Below are 15,029 nucleotides of genomic sequence, written 5' to 3'. Positions count from 1 at the left end.
CATCTGCTATCATGTCATCTGCTGGCCACAAACTAGCATGCTGAGAGTGACCTTGTTCACATGAGACAAGAATCAGTATGCAGTGACAGCCAAGAGTGTCTTTGGGATACAGTGCCACCTACTGGAGGGTAATATAGCACACCTGATGTTTCTCAACATGCAGTTTCAAATTATTGCCTTTCTCGAACAATGTTGGCTTCAACAGTAGTTATAATTAAATATATAGTTTTCTTTGGAAAAAATAAGTTATGTATTAACAGAGCATTATAGTATTTACATAATAGATAAAACTAGCAAGTAAAAGGACTAGAAGTGCAATTTGTTATAAGGCATTACAATCCTTCATAGGTTTTCATCAGCATGATTTAAGACAAATTCATTTCAAGTACAATCAAATACCAGGATTTTTTTTAAATGTCTATTCACAGCATTATTATTCATCTGAATAAAGGAGGCAGCTTATTTAGGTATGGAGTGCCATTTATATATATATTATATAAATAAAACAGCAGCATTTGAATTGTGCAAGAGAATCTCAGAGTTTGAAATAACACACTACACATAGTTCAATTGCATTACACTGCAGCAAAATATTATATTATATATTACACTTAAGCCCTGCGATGACCTGGCGACTTGTCCAGGGTGTACCCCGCCTTTCGCCCGTAGTCAGCTGGGATAGGCTCCAGCTTGCCTGCGACCCTGTAGAAGGATAAAGCGGCTAGAGATAATGAAATGAGAATGAGATATTACACTTAAATTAGATCATAAATAGCTTGGCCCGTACAATGATTTTTTGGTTCGATTTGTTTTTGTTAAATCAGTGCATACACAGTCATAAGTTAGGGCCTACTAAAATATTAACATACATACATACAGAGACAGCATACATAGCTTGTCATTGGTACAGTCATGCACTTTCAAAGAATAAATCTGAATAGTGTTAAAAATCTGTCAATTTGATTGTCAATAAAATCAGTGTCTGTGTCATTTGAGGTATTGTTCCCAGGCAGACACTGCTAAGTATTTATCATCACAAACTGTCTCAAGCTGCCAGCAGTGAAATGATCAAACTTTAAGCTGCCTAAAGTTCTCCATTTAGCATTTTTCAGACACTGACACTGGGGCTACCATCAAACAATAAATTAAATTATGCACAGGTATGAATACTGAACATTTACTCAATCAGATATTATTTAAAAATTGTGTTCGTTAGACAAATGTAATGTCTTCCCAAAGCAAAGCCAGCAAGAATAAGAATGTAAAACACATGGAATAATCATTTTCTATGAACTTCTCAATCATCACAATTCAGCTGGCTGTGTTGAGAGTCCTGTAGCTGTAAGTGGTCCTGTGTTGAATTAGAGAAGACCTTTTTGTTGTGTTTCTCAAACTCTGCAGTGATTTCAGCTATACTCTTTCCTTTTGTCTCGGGTAAGGCAAGAGTGATGAAAATGGACGAGACCACACACACACAAAAGAAAGGAATGAAACAAAACTGGCCGAGACTGTTGACTATGAAAGGAAAGGCCATTCCCACCAGGAAGAGGCTGAGCCACATCATGGAGCCAGCTATCATGTAAGCTGCAGGTCGAGTCATCTGGTTGAAGAGCTCAGTTGGTAGTATCCCAGTCACCCCAGCAGGACCCATGCCAAAGCTCAGGATGTAAGCAAAGACACATGCCATGCTCAGGTAGGGCATTCCCGTCACTTTACCTTGCAGAGCCAGAGACAGAGTGAACACCACTGCCCAACCAGCCATGAGCATATACCCACCAATAAGGAGCAAGCGGCGACCCAGTCTTTCAATCAGCAAGTTACACACTACAGCTGCAGTGAATTCACAAGCACCTGTGCCAATGGTAACATACTGGATCTTATCCATGGGTACTCCTGCCTTCTGAAATATATATGAGGCATAGAAGTAGATGGAGTCATTCCCACAAAGCATCATGGAGCTGCTGGCTACCATGATGATGCTCAGCTGACGCCGAAGACTACGATCAGACAGTAGTTCCCACAGTGATTTGGCTCGAGCCTCACCAAGTGCTTTCTGCTCCTCCAGGATTTCCTCCATCTCAGCATCAGACACATTACAGCCCCTCAGGCGGGTAAGAGCATGACTGCAGGCCTCTCTATCACCTCTGTCGATGAGCAGGTAACGAGGGCTCTCTGGGAACCAGGGCAGAGTGAGCAGCTGGAGCAGACCAGGAAGAGCATTGCTGGCTAGAAGATATGGCCAGAAAGCCTCACTCCCCAACAGTTCAGTCAAACTAGTCACCTGCCCCAACAGGATTCCCACTGCTGTGAAAACAGCAGAGGAAAAGGCAACAGCACCTCTCATGGCCTTTGGAGCACTCTCTCCGAAATACATAGGCTGGACATTCATGCTCACCCCTGCATTAACGCCTACAAGTAAACGAGCAACGATGATCATCTCAAAGGATCTGGCTGAGCGACTGCTCAGCACCATGAGTGCACTGACCAAAAGGAAAGAGTTGTTCAGCAACAGAGTTTGCCTGCGTCCAAATCGGATAGCCATTGGGCCAGCAAGCAGCGATCCAAACAGTCCCCCAAGGGAAAAGGCAGAAACTATGATGGTCCAGATAAGGACCACCTGATTGGAGTCCAGAGCTGTGCCCCACCTCTCTACACACGTCTCATTAATAAACTTCTGGATATAGGTAGTGGGTGCATTGACAATGGCCAAATTGTAGCCATACTGAAGAGTTCCCCCAATAGCAGCTGAGCATACAGTCAATACAAGAGTTAAAGAACAACCCTTATCATGCATCGTTCACTTATTCGTTATTAATAATGATAAGGTCCTTTACAAGCACAAGTCTCATACTGGCGCATAACGAAAAGGCAGTCCCATTGAACTGACATTCAACCCGATACTCTGAAGTGGTGTGAAGTCAGACAATAAAATCACTTCCCATGGCCTGGGATTATTTTCAAAATAAGAGACCAGTCACAATGCTTTTCTAAAGCTTTAATGTACTAGTTGGGACATGATATGATGATGTACGAAAACTATAAATTTAATGTAATTTAAATAGATAATATTCCATTAAGCATTTTTCTTATGTTAAAAGCAAGTGTTTCAAAACATGTTGGCAGCGGTGGGATTCGAACCCACGCCCCCGAAGAGACTGGAGCCTTAATCCAGCGCCTTAGACCGCTCGGCCACGCTACCATGTTGGATCATTATAAAAATTGATTATTTTCAGTTAATTCATGGTAATTCTCTGACGACACGATTATACTTTCAGTTTCTAAATATAAAAAGGCGAAAAAAAAAAAACCCAGTTTATCTTGTTCTTCTCTCGCTGCGTCATTAAACTAGAACCTCACAAGACAGCAGTACGCCATTACTGACTGCATCTCATCTCTTGCTATAGAGGGCTATCGCGTGACGTCACCGTACCACGAGATTTTGTTAGGGCACCATATTGGAAGGCCTCAAGTACATACATCCATACATACTCACAATATAAAACAAACTACGAGCGAGAGTGAAGTGACACTTATGTTTTTATTTATATATCTTTGAATTATTTGGACATGGGGAAAAACTATATTTAAAATCCAAAGAGGGATGGAGGGAGGAAAATTAAAACAAAAGAAAGAAATGAAATATATAACATAAATGTGATAAAATTAAGGATGTTTTTATTCAGTAAACATTTAAAAAAATGTTCTACAACACTCTAGCCTAGTGACTTACCAGTAACAAAATGGTCTGAACATATTCTGTACTGTTGTAGATTTGAAGTATTCAGATCAGCTCTGCATAAAGCAGCTAAATACTCTCTCTGTCTCCTGGCAGAAAGCTCCTTGGTTTGCTCCCCTTGTGTCTCAATCACAGCTGGTATTCTGTAGAAAGACTTCTTTTCACCTTTCCCATCAGCTTTGTTAGAACACCCTAACACAGCACAAAAGTTTACCATTGTAGGTTGTTTGATGAACCAAGTGCATGAAATTCTAACGAAAACACCCTAGTCATTAGACACACTAAATGTGTCAGTGGCTGGCTGTAATAAACGCAGCCAAGGGACAAAACCATCAATCAGAGTCAGTTTCTCAACATATCACTTCCTTTCAGCAGGCTTCAGGGTTTTGAAATAATCTGCCATGTCCACAGATCATGCACAGACTTATCCATTATATCCACAGTTTTTTTGCCAAGTCTCACACAGGTTTCTTTCAAGTCTACTGTTGGGCCAATAAAACAGCTCAGATTTGTTTGTTTAAGTCATTTGCCACTCCACTTTATTCTCGTGGGTTCACACACCGCTGCCGTTATTTCCCCCTAATCACGAGTTTGTTGGTCTTCCAATATGGCGCAGGGTCTGTTTACTTCCGGTTTCGGGTGACATCAGTAATATCCCTCTATTTGTCTCCTACTCTGTCCAACACAGTAAAGGGCCCACCACAGATATACTCTCATACTATACACCTACTATGTATGGTCTCTGATGGACGGGGAGAATTGTATACATATAAAATGACCTACATGGTATATGTACCTGGCAACTACAGTTATGTTCAAAATAATAGCAGTCCCTCAACAGTAGCAAGATAAATCACTGTTTTTGTTAAAATTTCAACCTTTACACCGCAAGAAAGTTTCTGGAGGGTATAGTAAAGGTATAGAAAACCAACAGACCCAACAGGCCTGCTGTGCATGCTACTGATTCTGTGAAATTGAATGATTAGCTGAAAGGGGTGTGTTAAAAAAAATAGCAGTGGTGAGTTCAATTAGGCAGCTGGGCCATAGAAGGTTCACGCTGCATGCTGCACGCTACACGCGTGTAAAGAAAAGTGGACAAACGTAGCATGACTTGCTCTGGGCCATAGAACGGCGTTCACGTTGCACGCTGCACACTTCACGCGTGAAGCGAGAAATGAACATGCACACTTTTTTCTAGGCGTGAAGATGGAAATTCCAGTCAATGCATGCGGTCACCGCCGCGCCAGCCAATCAGAACGGGTCTAGGGAGATAACTCTATGCTTTCAGGGGAAAACTTCAGAAAAAATATAATTGAATGGTATAATTGAAAAATAGTTCTTCATCGGGATTGTCAAGCAGATTATAGAATGTTCGGTGAAATTCACCACGGGTTTCTCTCAGAAGGAAGTGTTCTCGGCTCCAAATTCTGTTCCTTTTTCTCTTCCTCTGTCTCAGTAAAAGCAGAATGAGGCAATCGTCGTCATCCGAAGAGTCCATATTGTTGGTTACTCGGTCAAAGTAGAACAGACGCAACACGTGAACATCCAAGCATGAAGTTTAATGGCCCAGGGTCCGGTTCTTCACGTGAACGTGTAGCGTGCAGCATGCAGCGTGCAGCGTGAACCTTCTATGGCCCAGCTGCCTTAGGGAGGGCATTGATTTTGTGAAAAAAAAAGGTGTTAACAGGTGGTCCTTATTTAAGGATCAAGGCAACTGACATTGCATATGCTGGCTGTCCTGCATTGGTCCTGAAAAACCAAGTAAAATGGGTCGTTCAAGACACTGTTCTGATGAAGAGCGGCTTTTAATCAAGAAATGGATAAAAGAGGGGAAAACCTACAAAGAAGTGCAGAAACTTATAGGCTGTTCAGCTAAAATGATATCAAACGCTTTAAAATGGCAGCCAAAACCAGAAAGACGAGGAAGAAAAAGAAAAACAACTTCTCGAATGGATCGGAGAATAACCAAACTGGCAAAGGCTCAGCCAATGATCAGCTCCAGGAGGATCAAAGAAGATCTAAACTTGCCTGTGAGTACTGGTACAATCAGACGACGTCTATGTGAAGCCAATCTACCAGCAAGAAGCCCCCGCAAAGTCCCATTGTTAAAGAAAAGACGTGCTGAAGCGGCTACAATTTGCCAAAGAACACATTGACTGGCCTGAAAAGAAATGGCGTAATATTTTGTGGACAGATGAAAGTAAGATTGTTCTTTTTGGGTCTAAGGGTCACAGACAGTTTGTCAGACGTCCTGCAAACACAGAATTCAAGCCACAGTACACAGTGAAGACTGTTAAGCATGGTGGTGCAAGCATCATGATATGGGGATGTTTTTCATACTACGGTGTTGGTCCTATTTACCGCATACCAGGGATCATGGATCAGTTTGAGTACATCAGGATACTGGAAGAAGTCATGTTGCCATATGCTGAAGAGGAAATGCCTTTGAAGTGGGTGTTTCAACAAGACAATGACCCCAAACACACCAGCAAGCGAGCAAAATCATGGTTCCAGACAAACAGCATCCAACTAATGGAGGGGCCAGCACAATCCCCGGACCTCAATCCCATAGAAAACTTGTGGGCTGACATAAAAAATGCTGTTCATGAGGCAAAAGTAAGAAATGCAGAGGAATTGTGGAACGTAGTACAATTGACCTTGGCTGCAATACCTGTTGACCGTTGCCAGAAGTTGGTCGACTCCATGCACCACAGATGCGAAGCAGTTATCAGAAACCATGGTTATGCAACAAAATATTAGTTTAGGATACTCAGCAAAGTTGAATTTTCAAGAATTTCTTAGTTTGTATGGTACATTTTTGAGTTTCCAAAGAAAGATGTCAACACTGCTATTTTTTTTGAACATTACATTTCTTGACTTTCTGTGAAATATTATGAAATGTAATTACTTTTTCCAATTTTCTTGCTTTGAAATAGAATGTGCAGTATGCCCAATGCATTTGTGTTCATTAAAGTACAATTTATTTGAAGAATTTTGACATTTACTCACCTTTTTAAAGACACTGCTATTATTTTGAGCACAACTGTAAGTGTATAAAAGTCATCACAATAATAAAATTTCATCATTCATCTGCCACAACAGCTTTATCCTGGTCAGGGTCACACTGGATCTGAAGCCAATCCAGGAACAATGTCCTGTTTTCTAAAAATGTTTTCATTTGATAATGTGCAGTATCTTTTCTACTTAAAGCCAGGCTGCATAAATGTAAGTGTCGACACCACAGATTTTGCTGGAATGACCAGATTAAACCTGTTCTGTAAACTGCAATTAAGTATTTGCTTTATGAAATAAATTACGCTCCTCAACAAGTCACATGAGCAAGCAACAAATCAGCCATTCATATTTTTATGTGACATCAAGCCGCAATTTCAGCAACAGTGACAAAGCAACAAGTTAAATTGAGGTTTTCTTAAACTATGCTCAAATGATTCTTTGGCACAATCCTATGGTGCGTGGTCAGATGTTTCTTCAGTTCCCCAATCACAACTTTAATTTCTACCTGCAATTAGTTCCTAATTGCTACCACTCATGAAATGTGTCTAGACTTATTACAAGCTAGAAATGAAGTGGCATAATTTGTTGGTGCCTCTGGTTTGTGGTATGTAGCTAATACAGTCAATGACAGATAAAGGATAGGGTCTACTGGGCCATTGTCCACAGGTCTCTAAGTCCAAGGAAACTCAAGCTGTAGCCTGGGAAATTTGACAATGAAGTGAAAGTTCATTTTAGTGGAGAACTGAGTGCTGATTGAGCGTTTACTGAAACAGTTATTCATGCCAAGCATATTATCAAGACTGTTGCCAACACTACCAATGTCAGCATAAACATTGTTGCTTGCAGCGAAGGCAAGTTAGCTAACACTAGCTACCTGGCCATGGCTAGCTACTGTTGCTCCCTTTCCTCCTGAGCTTCTACTGATTGTGTTTTGTTGCTTTTCTCCCGACAAACTCCTGCTTTTTTATAACCTGCAACTTGCTAGACAAGCAACAGTTGTATCATCTTGCACACTTGCATCTGAAATTATTTCTTTAGGTGTTTTCACACTTGCACTTTTTAGTCTGGTTAAATTGAACATTGGTTCATTTTCCACCTTGGTGGAAATGCCCTTGGGCAGGTGTGAACACAGTAATTGCACTCGTACAATAGTATGTAATTTCATGACGGTGGCTCAAAGTGCATTCAGCATTCTGTTGGTATTGTTTTGCCTAGTATACCTATTGCCCAGATAATTACAATCCCAATTCCATAAATTTGGGACACTGTGTAAAACATTAAAAAAAAAAAAAAAGAATATCACGATTTACAAATCACGGAAACCCTATATTTAATTGAAAATAATATAAAGACAACATATCAAATGTTGAAACTGAGAAATTTTATTGCTTTTTGAAAACTATATGCTCATTTTGAATTTGATTTCAGCAACACATTTCAAAAAAGTTGGGGCAGGGGTATGTTTACCACTGTGTTGTATCACCTCTACTTTTAACAACACTCTGTAAACGTTTGGGAACTGAGGAGACCAACTGCTGTAGTTTTGAAAGAGAAATGTCCCATTCTTGCCTGATATACAATTTCAGTTGCTCAACAGTTCGGGGTCTTGTTTGTCGTATTTTGCACTTCATAATGTGCCAAATGATTGAAATGGGAGACAGGTCTAGACTGCAGGCAGGCCAGTTTAGCACCTGGACTCTTTTACTCCCTAGCCATGCAGTTTTAATATGTGCAGAAAGTGGTTTGGCATTGTCTTGCTGAAAGAAGGAAGACCTTCCCTGAAAAAGATTTTGTCTGGATGGCAGCATATTGCTCTGAAACATGTATATACGGTATCATTCAGCATTAATGATGCCTTCCCAGATGTACAAGCTACCCATGTCATGTGCACTAATGCACCCTCATACCATCACAGATGCTGGCTTTTGAACTGTGCACTGATAATAAGCTGGATGGTCCCTCTCCTCTTTAGCCTGGAGGACATGGTGTCCATGATTTCCAAAAAGTACTTCTACTTTTGATTTGTCCGACCTCAGGACAATTTTCCACTTCGCCTCAGTCCATCATAAAAGAGCTTGGGCCCAGAGAAGGTGGCAGTGTTTCTGGATATTGTTTATATATGGCTTTAACTTGCATTTATGGATGCAGTAATGAACTGTTTTCACAGACAGTGGTTTTCTGAAGTGTTCCTGAGCCTATACAGTGATTTCCACTACAGACACGTGTCTGCTTTTAATGTAGTGTCGCCTGAGAGCCTGAAGATCACCAGCATCCACTGTCAGTTTTCAGCCTTGTCTCTTGCAGACAGAGATTTCTCCAGATCATGTTACTGACCTGTTGCCATTTAACCAAATTAGGTTGGGTTTTTTTAGCATTACACATCTTTTTCAGTCTTTTGCTGCCCCTGTCCCAAACGTGCTGCTGACATCAAATTCAATATGAGCATATATTTAAAAAAACAATACAATTTCTTATTTTCAATGAAATATAGGGTTTCCAAGATTTGCAAATTGTCATTTTCTGTTTTTTATTTACATTTTACACAGTGTCGCAAATTTATGGAATTGAGGTTGTATCACTATTACGAGCAAATGCCAACTCTGCCATTGCTCCATGTTAAATTGCATAGAAATGTTTCTCTCACAGAAATATGCACTAGTCCTGAACACAGGACCTTCTTCCTGTATTTACTTTCTTGCTCCCACCCCAGACACATCAGACTAATAAGCAGAGTGAGTGTTCTCATGCGATTTATAGTGATGCATTTTGGTTCGCTTGGATTTTTCTCTGTGTGAAAAGATACTGAACCAAGGGGGAAACGCTCCAAGTTAACAAACTCATCAACTGAATTGAACCAGAGCAAATGAACTATAGGTGTGAAAAAAGTTGCCCTTCGCTCCTTGTGACTCATATAGACCAGTACTTTGTCATCAGAACTAAAAAGTGCATGCCCACAAGAGACAAAATACAACTGACACAAATGAACTGTCACTTGCTAGTGTGAATGTACAGTGAGGTGTCTGACCAAAAACATCATGTACAACCCAAAAGTATATGAAACGCTTTTTATAACTTTTATACATTAGATCAATTTACACACTGTTGGCAAAATTCCCATATAATACACATCAACTGAAATAATTTACGTCCATTTCATCACTTGTTTTTGTTAAGGCTTCTCCCGGCCCTCCTCTTTGTCTTGGTCCATCAGATCCTTGAAACCGAGCTTCTCTAGAGACTCCTTCACCATCAACTGCCTAAAGAAAAACACATACACATATCTGTAAGCAAATACATGACTTGTAGATATTTTATTTAGCTAGCATCTAAATAAGGCTTGGACAAGCAAGCCACCTTACTTGTCCATTCTACACTCCAGGTATTCTTTGGACTGTAGTCGGCACAGTGTGCTGTCAAAGTCGTTGTCTCTGAGACAGCGCATGAATTTCTCTTTGAACTCTTTACATTCACCTGCAAACACAAATGTACCATACCATATAATGTTCATGACACAGAATAACTACATGCAGATGACACGAGTAAGATGATGTACTGTTACGGAACACCTACTGGACCAAAACGTATACAGTAGTTTGGTGCTCGCATTAACATATTAAATTTGAATGTCTTAAGATGACAGAAAATACCTGCTAACATGTCAATTTTGTATGTCTTAAGATGTTTGGACTGTTAAGGCATTGCAGTCCTGTGGGCTCTTGCTAGTGGGTATGTTTGGGCTATGTGCCCATCACATATCTCATACACGACTGTAATGTAAGTATTCGGCATAGTTCATTTGTGCAGGGTGGTTCAATTTGTGCGGGTAATTTTGAACTCTGGTGTCTGAAGAACATACCACATTAAATGAATACGTCAAGTATGATATTGTACACAAGTTACATTTTTTCTCAACACGTAACCAGTAGCCTACAAAAAAAAATGCATGTTAATAACACTATAAATCAATAATATTTCTTAACCTCATATAAGATAGGTTGAATGGGGAATTGTTTTCTATATTGCAAACAGTGTATGCAAGGTTTCCCCTCAGAAACTGATGGAAGTGGTAGCACCCAGTTTTAAATGCCTGAAGACATACAAACTTGACATGTTAACAGAGGTTGCGTTCCAAAAGCCTTTTTTTTGTTGTTTAAGGAGGTTCCTAACTGAATGAAATGATCCAGAAGTATTGAAGTGGCAGACATTATAAGCTAAGGAAAGGTGCTTCAGTGCTTCCTTTCCTATCTCCTTTAACAAAAGATATACTGGACCATCCCTTCCAAAAGGAAAGGAGATAATGCCTTCCCACAATTCCTTGCAGCAGCAACATTTAAAGCAACACAACGCCAGTGTATCATTCACACAAACAAATAATTAAATAATTAATCATACAATAACTGGGATTCATGTCAATCAATATGAGTGGACAAGAAAGTGAGCACGAGCAATGATTCTCAATGAAACAATCATTTCATTTCAGTTGTGTGACTGGTAAAAGACATATCAGATGCTCGCTGGCCGTGCTGTGAAAATGGTCCATGCAGATGCTCATCTAAGTTTCCAAATCTGTCTTTGCTTAACTCTTGAATATTTTCTATCGTGAATACAATCATTAAAAAGCTTATTTCTGCTTTCCAAAGAAATTTATCTTGTTAAGATCTGTTCAGGACTTTGGGAGTAACGGCAGGTTGAAGTTGGTACAACAGAGTAAAAACTCTGCTTGCGGGACGTCAGGAAACTGCCGGTGCTTTTTGAGTCATGGGAAAGTGGTCAGGCTCTCTTCTGATCAGTTTCCGACTGGATAACTTGTGAATATCAATCAGATAACTTTTGTAAGGATGTTCTCTAGCTCTCACTGTTTCTGATGAAGTATTCAGAAAAATTTTCCGTCAGCTAGTTTTGATGTTATGCTTCATGGGAGACTTTGAAGTGAGTTTTCATAGCTTTACCTACTTATTTTTTCAAATCAAACTGATTCATGTAAATAAATAACTATTTTAGAATATAAATGTAATTGTTTTGATGAAAAATTGAGATCTTAGTAGTCGAAATTATATTTTAAAAAACCAGAAGTCAGAAACATGAGTGTCAATTTCAAGTCAATTAATTGGAATTGTTCATTGGATGTGGATCATACAGTTTTTCGAGGTTAGCCTTGAAAGCTGTGAATATTAATCAAAAATAATAATTTATATTCTTTCATATAAACACTAGTAAGCCCTAGAAACACAAAGAGGGTATTAGAAATGTTCTTTGATTACTTTATTTTGATAGAAAATGGTAAATGTGAATGACATTCAATGCTTATTTATGCATATTTTAAAATTAACATTGATTTCTCCTTCTTTGAGATGTATAAATGAGAGTTAAAATCAACTTTCTATTGCACAAATAAAGCCATTTGGTGAAACTTTGAAGAAGTGTACCGATTTAATGTTTTACCTAATAAGCATAATTGATACTAATTAAATACTAATTTGCGTAATCTGTTTTTAATAATTTTTCAAACTTTGTATTCAATATACAACCATCTATGTGCCTGCCAATTTTCATGAAATTATCTTGAAAAATAAAAAAGTTATTAACAAAAAACTTTTGATCTCATTCGTTAATGGGGCCCATTTTGGACCACCTGATCCTCATACATAATACTACGGCAGGTTTCTAAAAATTAAGCTGTTTCTTGATTTGTAATATCAATCCTGTCAATCCTGAGCTCGAGATGTTGACCTCTTCTGCTCCTTGGACCTGCCTGATCCATCCTGATGCCCTATGTCTGGTGGGAGTCTCATCACATCGCTCCTGTGGAGGACGGACCCATATGGACAGTTGAAAGTCACACTTGGAAGACGCTCTGGACACTTACAGTAATGCCTTTAAGGCTGAGGACTATAGTTGACTTGCTAACTTTAAGACTGCAGTTGTCATGAACAGTTTTGCACTCAAGTTTCCATCAATGAAGAATTATAACATCAACGAAACTATGTTGTCTGTTGTTTCCCAAATGAGGATGGGTTCCCTTTTGAGTCTGGTTCCTCTCGAGGTTTCTTTCTCATGTCATCTGAGGGAGTTTTTCCTTGCCACCATCACCGCAGGTGTGTTCATTGGGGATAGATTAGGGATAAAATTAGCTCATGTTTTAAGTCGTTCAAATTCTGTAAAACTGCTTTGCGACAATGTTTATTGTTAAAAGTGCTATACAAATAAACTTGACTTAATATGTCAAGAACAGATAAACATTTTAATTCTGTAAAAAGTATGCTGTTTAGCATTCAATTCTGAATTCAATGAGAGCAGTTTCAAACAATTTGGATTGAATTTTCACCTGATATGCCTACTAGTAATGTCATTCATTTTCCAACCTTGGTAATAAAGTGATATTTTTCACCGTGTTGTCCATGTTTATTAGCCTACATGGTCCAGCAACATGGTAGCTGGACCAGAAAAAGCACACGGGACAAAGACACACTTTTTCTAGTCGAGCTTCAGAAAATAGTAGCTTTACAGGGCAGCCTCACGTCAATAACATGTGCCATTGCATAATTTTATAGCAAAGTAAGTGCAGGCTGATTTTCTTTGCATCACAATTGTCTTTCCTATGTCCTTATGAAGTCTCCTTCACATCATTCCTTGATCTCATGGTGTTTTCCATCGAGGTCAAGCAGGGGTGTAGCCGGGGGGGTGTCCTGGGGTGCCCATGACTCCCCCCCCCCTTTGTCAGACCATACATTTTTTCAATAGCCACATAAGAATATTAGAAAAGCGCCCACTGTAATTTTTCTAACTTTTTTTTTTAACTAGATTGTCACCTCAGCCTCGTTAGAGTTTCTATAACCTTGTATGGACTTCCTGTGGTTTGGGCGCGAAAACCCAGTTTGTCAGAGTGTGTGCGGGAGAGGCGGATGTAAGTGCAGATATGTTAAATAATACACAGTGCGATATGAGCATAAAGTGCGTGAAATGCACACAACAGGCAAACAGTCCGAAACAGCAGGCAAAGTCATAATCAAGGAAACAGGCAGGAGGTCAATCGAGGCGCGGACAGAACATCAGAGGCAAAATTATACAAGATCAAGGGACGAGAAACAGAAGTCAAAAAACCAGGAGGTCAACAAGAATAGGGACAGGAAACAAGGCGCAGTAAGGCCCACTAGACACGGCGTAATACTTCGCATCGTCCTTGCATGGGCGCAGTCCTTAAATAACCCAAATATAGTTCATTGATTAAAGACAAGTGTTCTTTGTTAACGGCGCACGTCCCGGAGCTCGTGAGGCACGCCTTCAGGTGCACAAGCCAAGGCGCGCAGAACTGAAACAGTTCTGCGCAAGCCAATCACACTAGAAAGCATGGTCAAGCTGCCAGTGTAGCTGCGAATTACGAGTATTTCCTCGTGTTAATAATTTGCCATGCCAAAACAAGCTAAACTTTCCTCCTTCTTTCGACGTGAAGAGAGGTAAGCAATTTATTAAATATTTTTTCCATCAAAGTTGCATTTTGCGGCTTCGAAGCTAAGTTTCAGTGCCGTTTCTAGAACACAACATCAAGAAAACGTGGAAGAAACAGCAATAATAGAAGAGCCGGTTTCTAAGCGACCTAAAACTAGCAATGGTAATTATTTTTTGTTACATAATGTACTCAGGCTGCCAGTCAGTGTGTGACCCTCCTTTGAAAAATCCTAGTTACGCCCCTGGGTCAAGGAAAAGTGATTAGGACGGACTATTAGAATGCACCCAGAGTAAGGCTGTCGTCTTCAAGCGCACAAATTAGACGTGTTAATGCGGACGCCGAACTAGACGTTATGATCCAATCGGCTTTCCATATACTGCACTCAGTTTTACACGTTGTGCGTAACTTTCCTGTTTACATACGTTACTTGGCTTACCGAAATGGTCTAAAGGGAATGATCCTTTGTCAGGAGGTCGTGGTTTAAATGATTTTGTGCCGAAATTCATTGCCGTCGACATTGTTGATTTTTATTTTGCTACTGCTAGAAGTACATTTGTTTGAGAAGAACTCAGTTGAAGCACCCCGAAACAATCCTTTCCACTTCCGGCTTCTACACTCTTCAAAATAAAAGGCACTATGCGTTTCATTCGCCATGTTATTCGTGGTGTACTATCAATAGACCAAACACCCACGATTCCTTTAAAGTGCATATCCTGGACCAATTTCGTTTTTTTATATGAAAGTATGTCCGTTTACACACTCATCCAGAAGGGTAATTTTGCACAAGGCCATCTGTCTACAGCAGAAAAAAAATAAAACAACAAAACGCGT

At 39.8% G+C, this 15,029-nt stretch overlaps 2 protein-coding genes and 1 non-coding gene across 3 annotated transcripts; all 3 read right to left on the bottom strand.

The window, feature by feature from the left end:
- Positions 1-347: 347 nt before the first annotated feature.
- Positions 348-2,889, bottom strand: LOC132897736 (solute carrier family 2, facilitated glucose transporter member 11). Its single transcript, XM_060938962.1, has one exon. The coding sequence runs from the start codon at positions 2,792-2,794 to the stop codon at positions 1,298-1,300; it is 1,497 nt and encodes a 498-aa protein (XP_060794945.1). The 5' UTR covers positions 2,795-2,889; the 3' UTR covers positions 348-1,297.
- A 228-nt stretch (positions 2,890-3,117) lies between these two features.
- Positions 3,118-3,199, bottom strand: trnal-aag (transfer RNA leucine (anticodon AAG)). Its single transcript has one exon. It is a non-coding gene; the product is annotated as a tRNA-Leu (tRNA).
- A 6,603-nt stretch (positions 3,200-9,802) lies between these two features.
- Positions 9,803-14,792, bottom strand: LOC132897734 (cytochrome c oxidase assembly protein COX19). The gene is made up of 3 exons (XM_060938961.1): positions 14,635-14,792; positions 10,111-10,222; positions 9,803-10,008 (listed from the first exon to the last, which is right to left on the bottom strand). Exons 1-3 carry the CDS (start codon positions 14,714-14,716, stop codon positions 9,921-9,923), a joined length of 282 nt encoding a protein of 93 aa, XP_060794944.1. The 5' UTR covers positions 14,717-14,792; the 3' UTR covers positions 9,803-9,920.
- Between the last annotated feature and the right edge of the window lie 237 nt (positions 14,793-15,029).

This window comes from Neoarius graeffei, chromosome 14 (genome assembly GCF_027579695.1).
Source record: "Neoarius graeffei isolate fNeoGra1 chromosome 14, fNeoGra1.pri, whole genome shotgun sequence".
NCBI classification, from domain to species: domain Eukaryota; kingdom Metazoa; phylum Chordata; class Actinopteri; order Siluriformes; family Ariidae; genus Neoarius; species Neoarius graeffei.
This window is presented reverse-complemented; position numbering and strand designations above follow the sequence as displayed.

Coding starts and splice junctions, on each gene's coding strand:
- LOC132897734 (XM_060938961.1), bottom strand. CDS start 14,716: ATGTCGACGGCAATGAATTTCGGCACAAAATCATTTAAACCACGACCT. Junction 10,223..14,634: donor ATTCCCTTTAGACCATTTCG/GTAAGCCAAGTA, acceptor TTGTGTTTGCAG/GTGAATGTAAAGAGTTCAAA. Junction 10,009..10,110: donor CTGGAGTGTAGAATGGACAA/GTAAGGTGGCTT, acceptor GTTTTTCTTTAG/GCAGTTGATGGTGAAGGAGT.
- LOC132897736 (XM_060938962.1), bottom strand. CDS start 2,794: ATGCATGATAAGGGTTGTTCTTTAACTCTTGTATTGACTGTATGCTCA.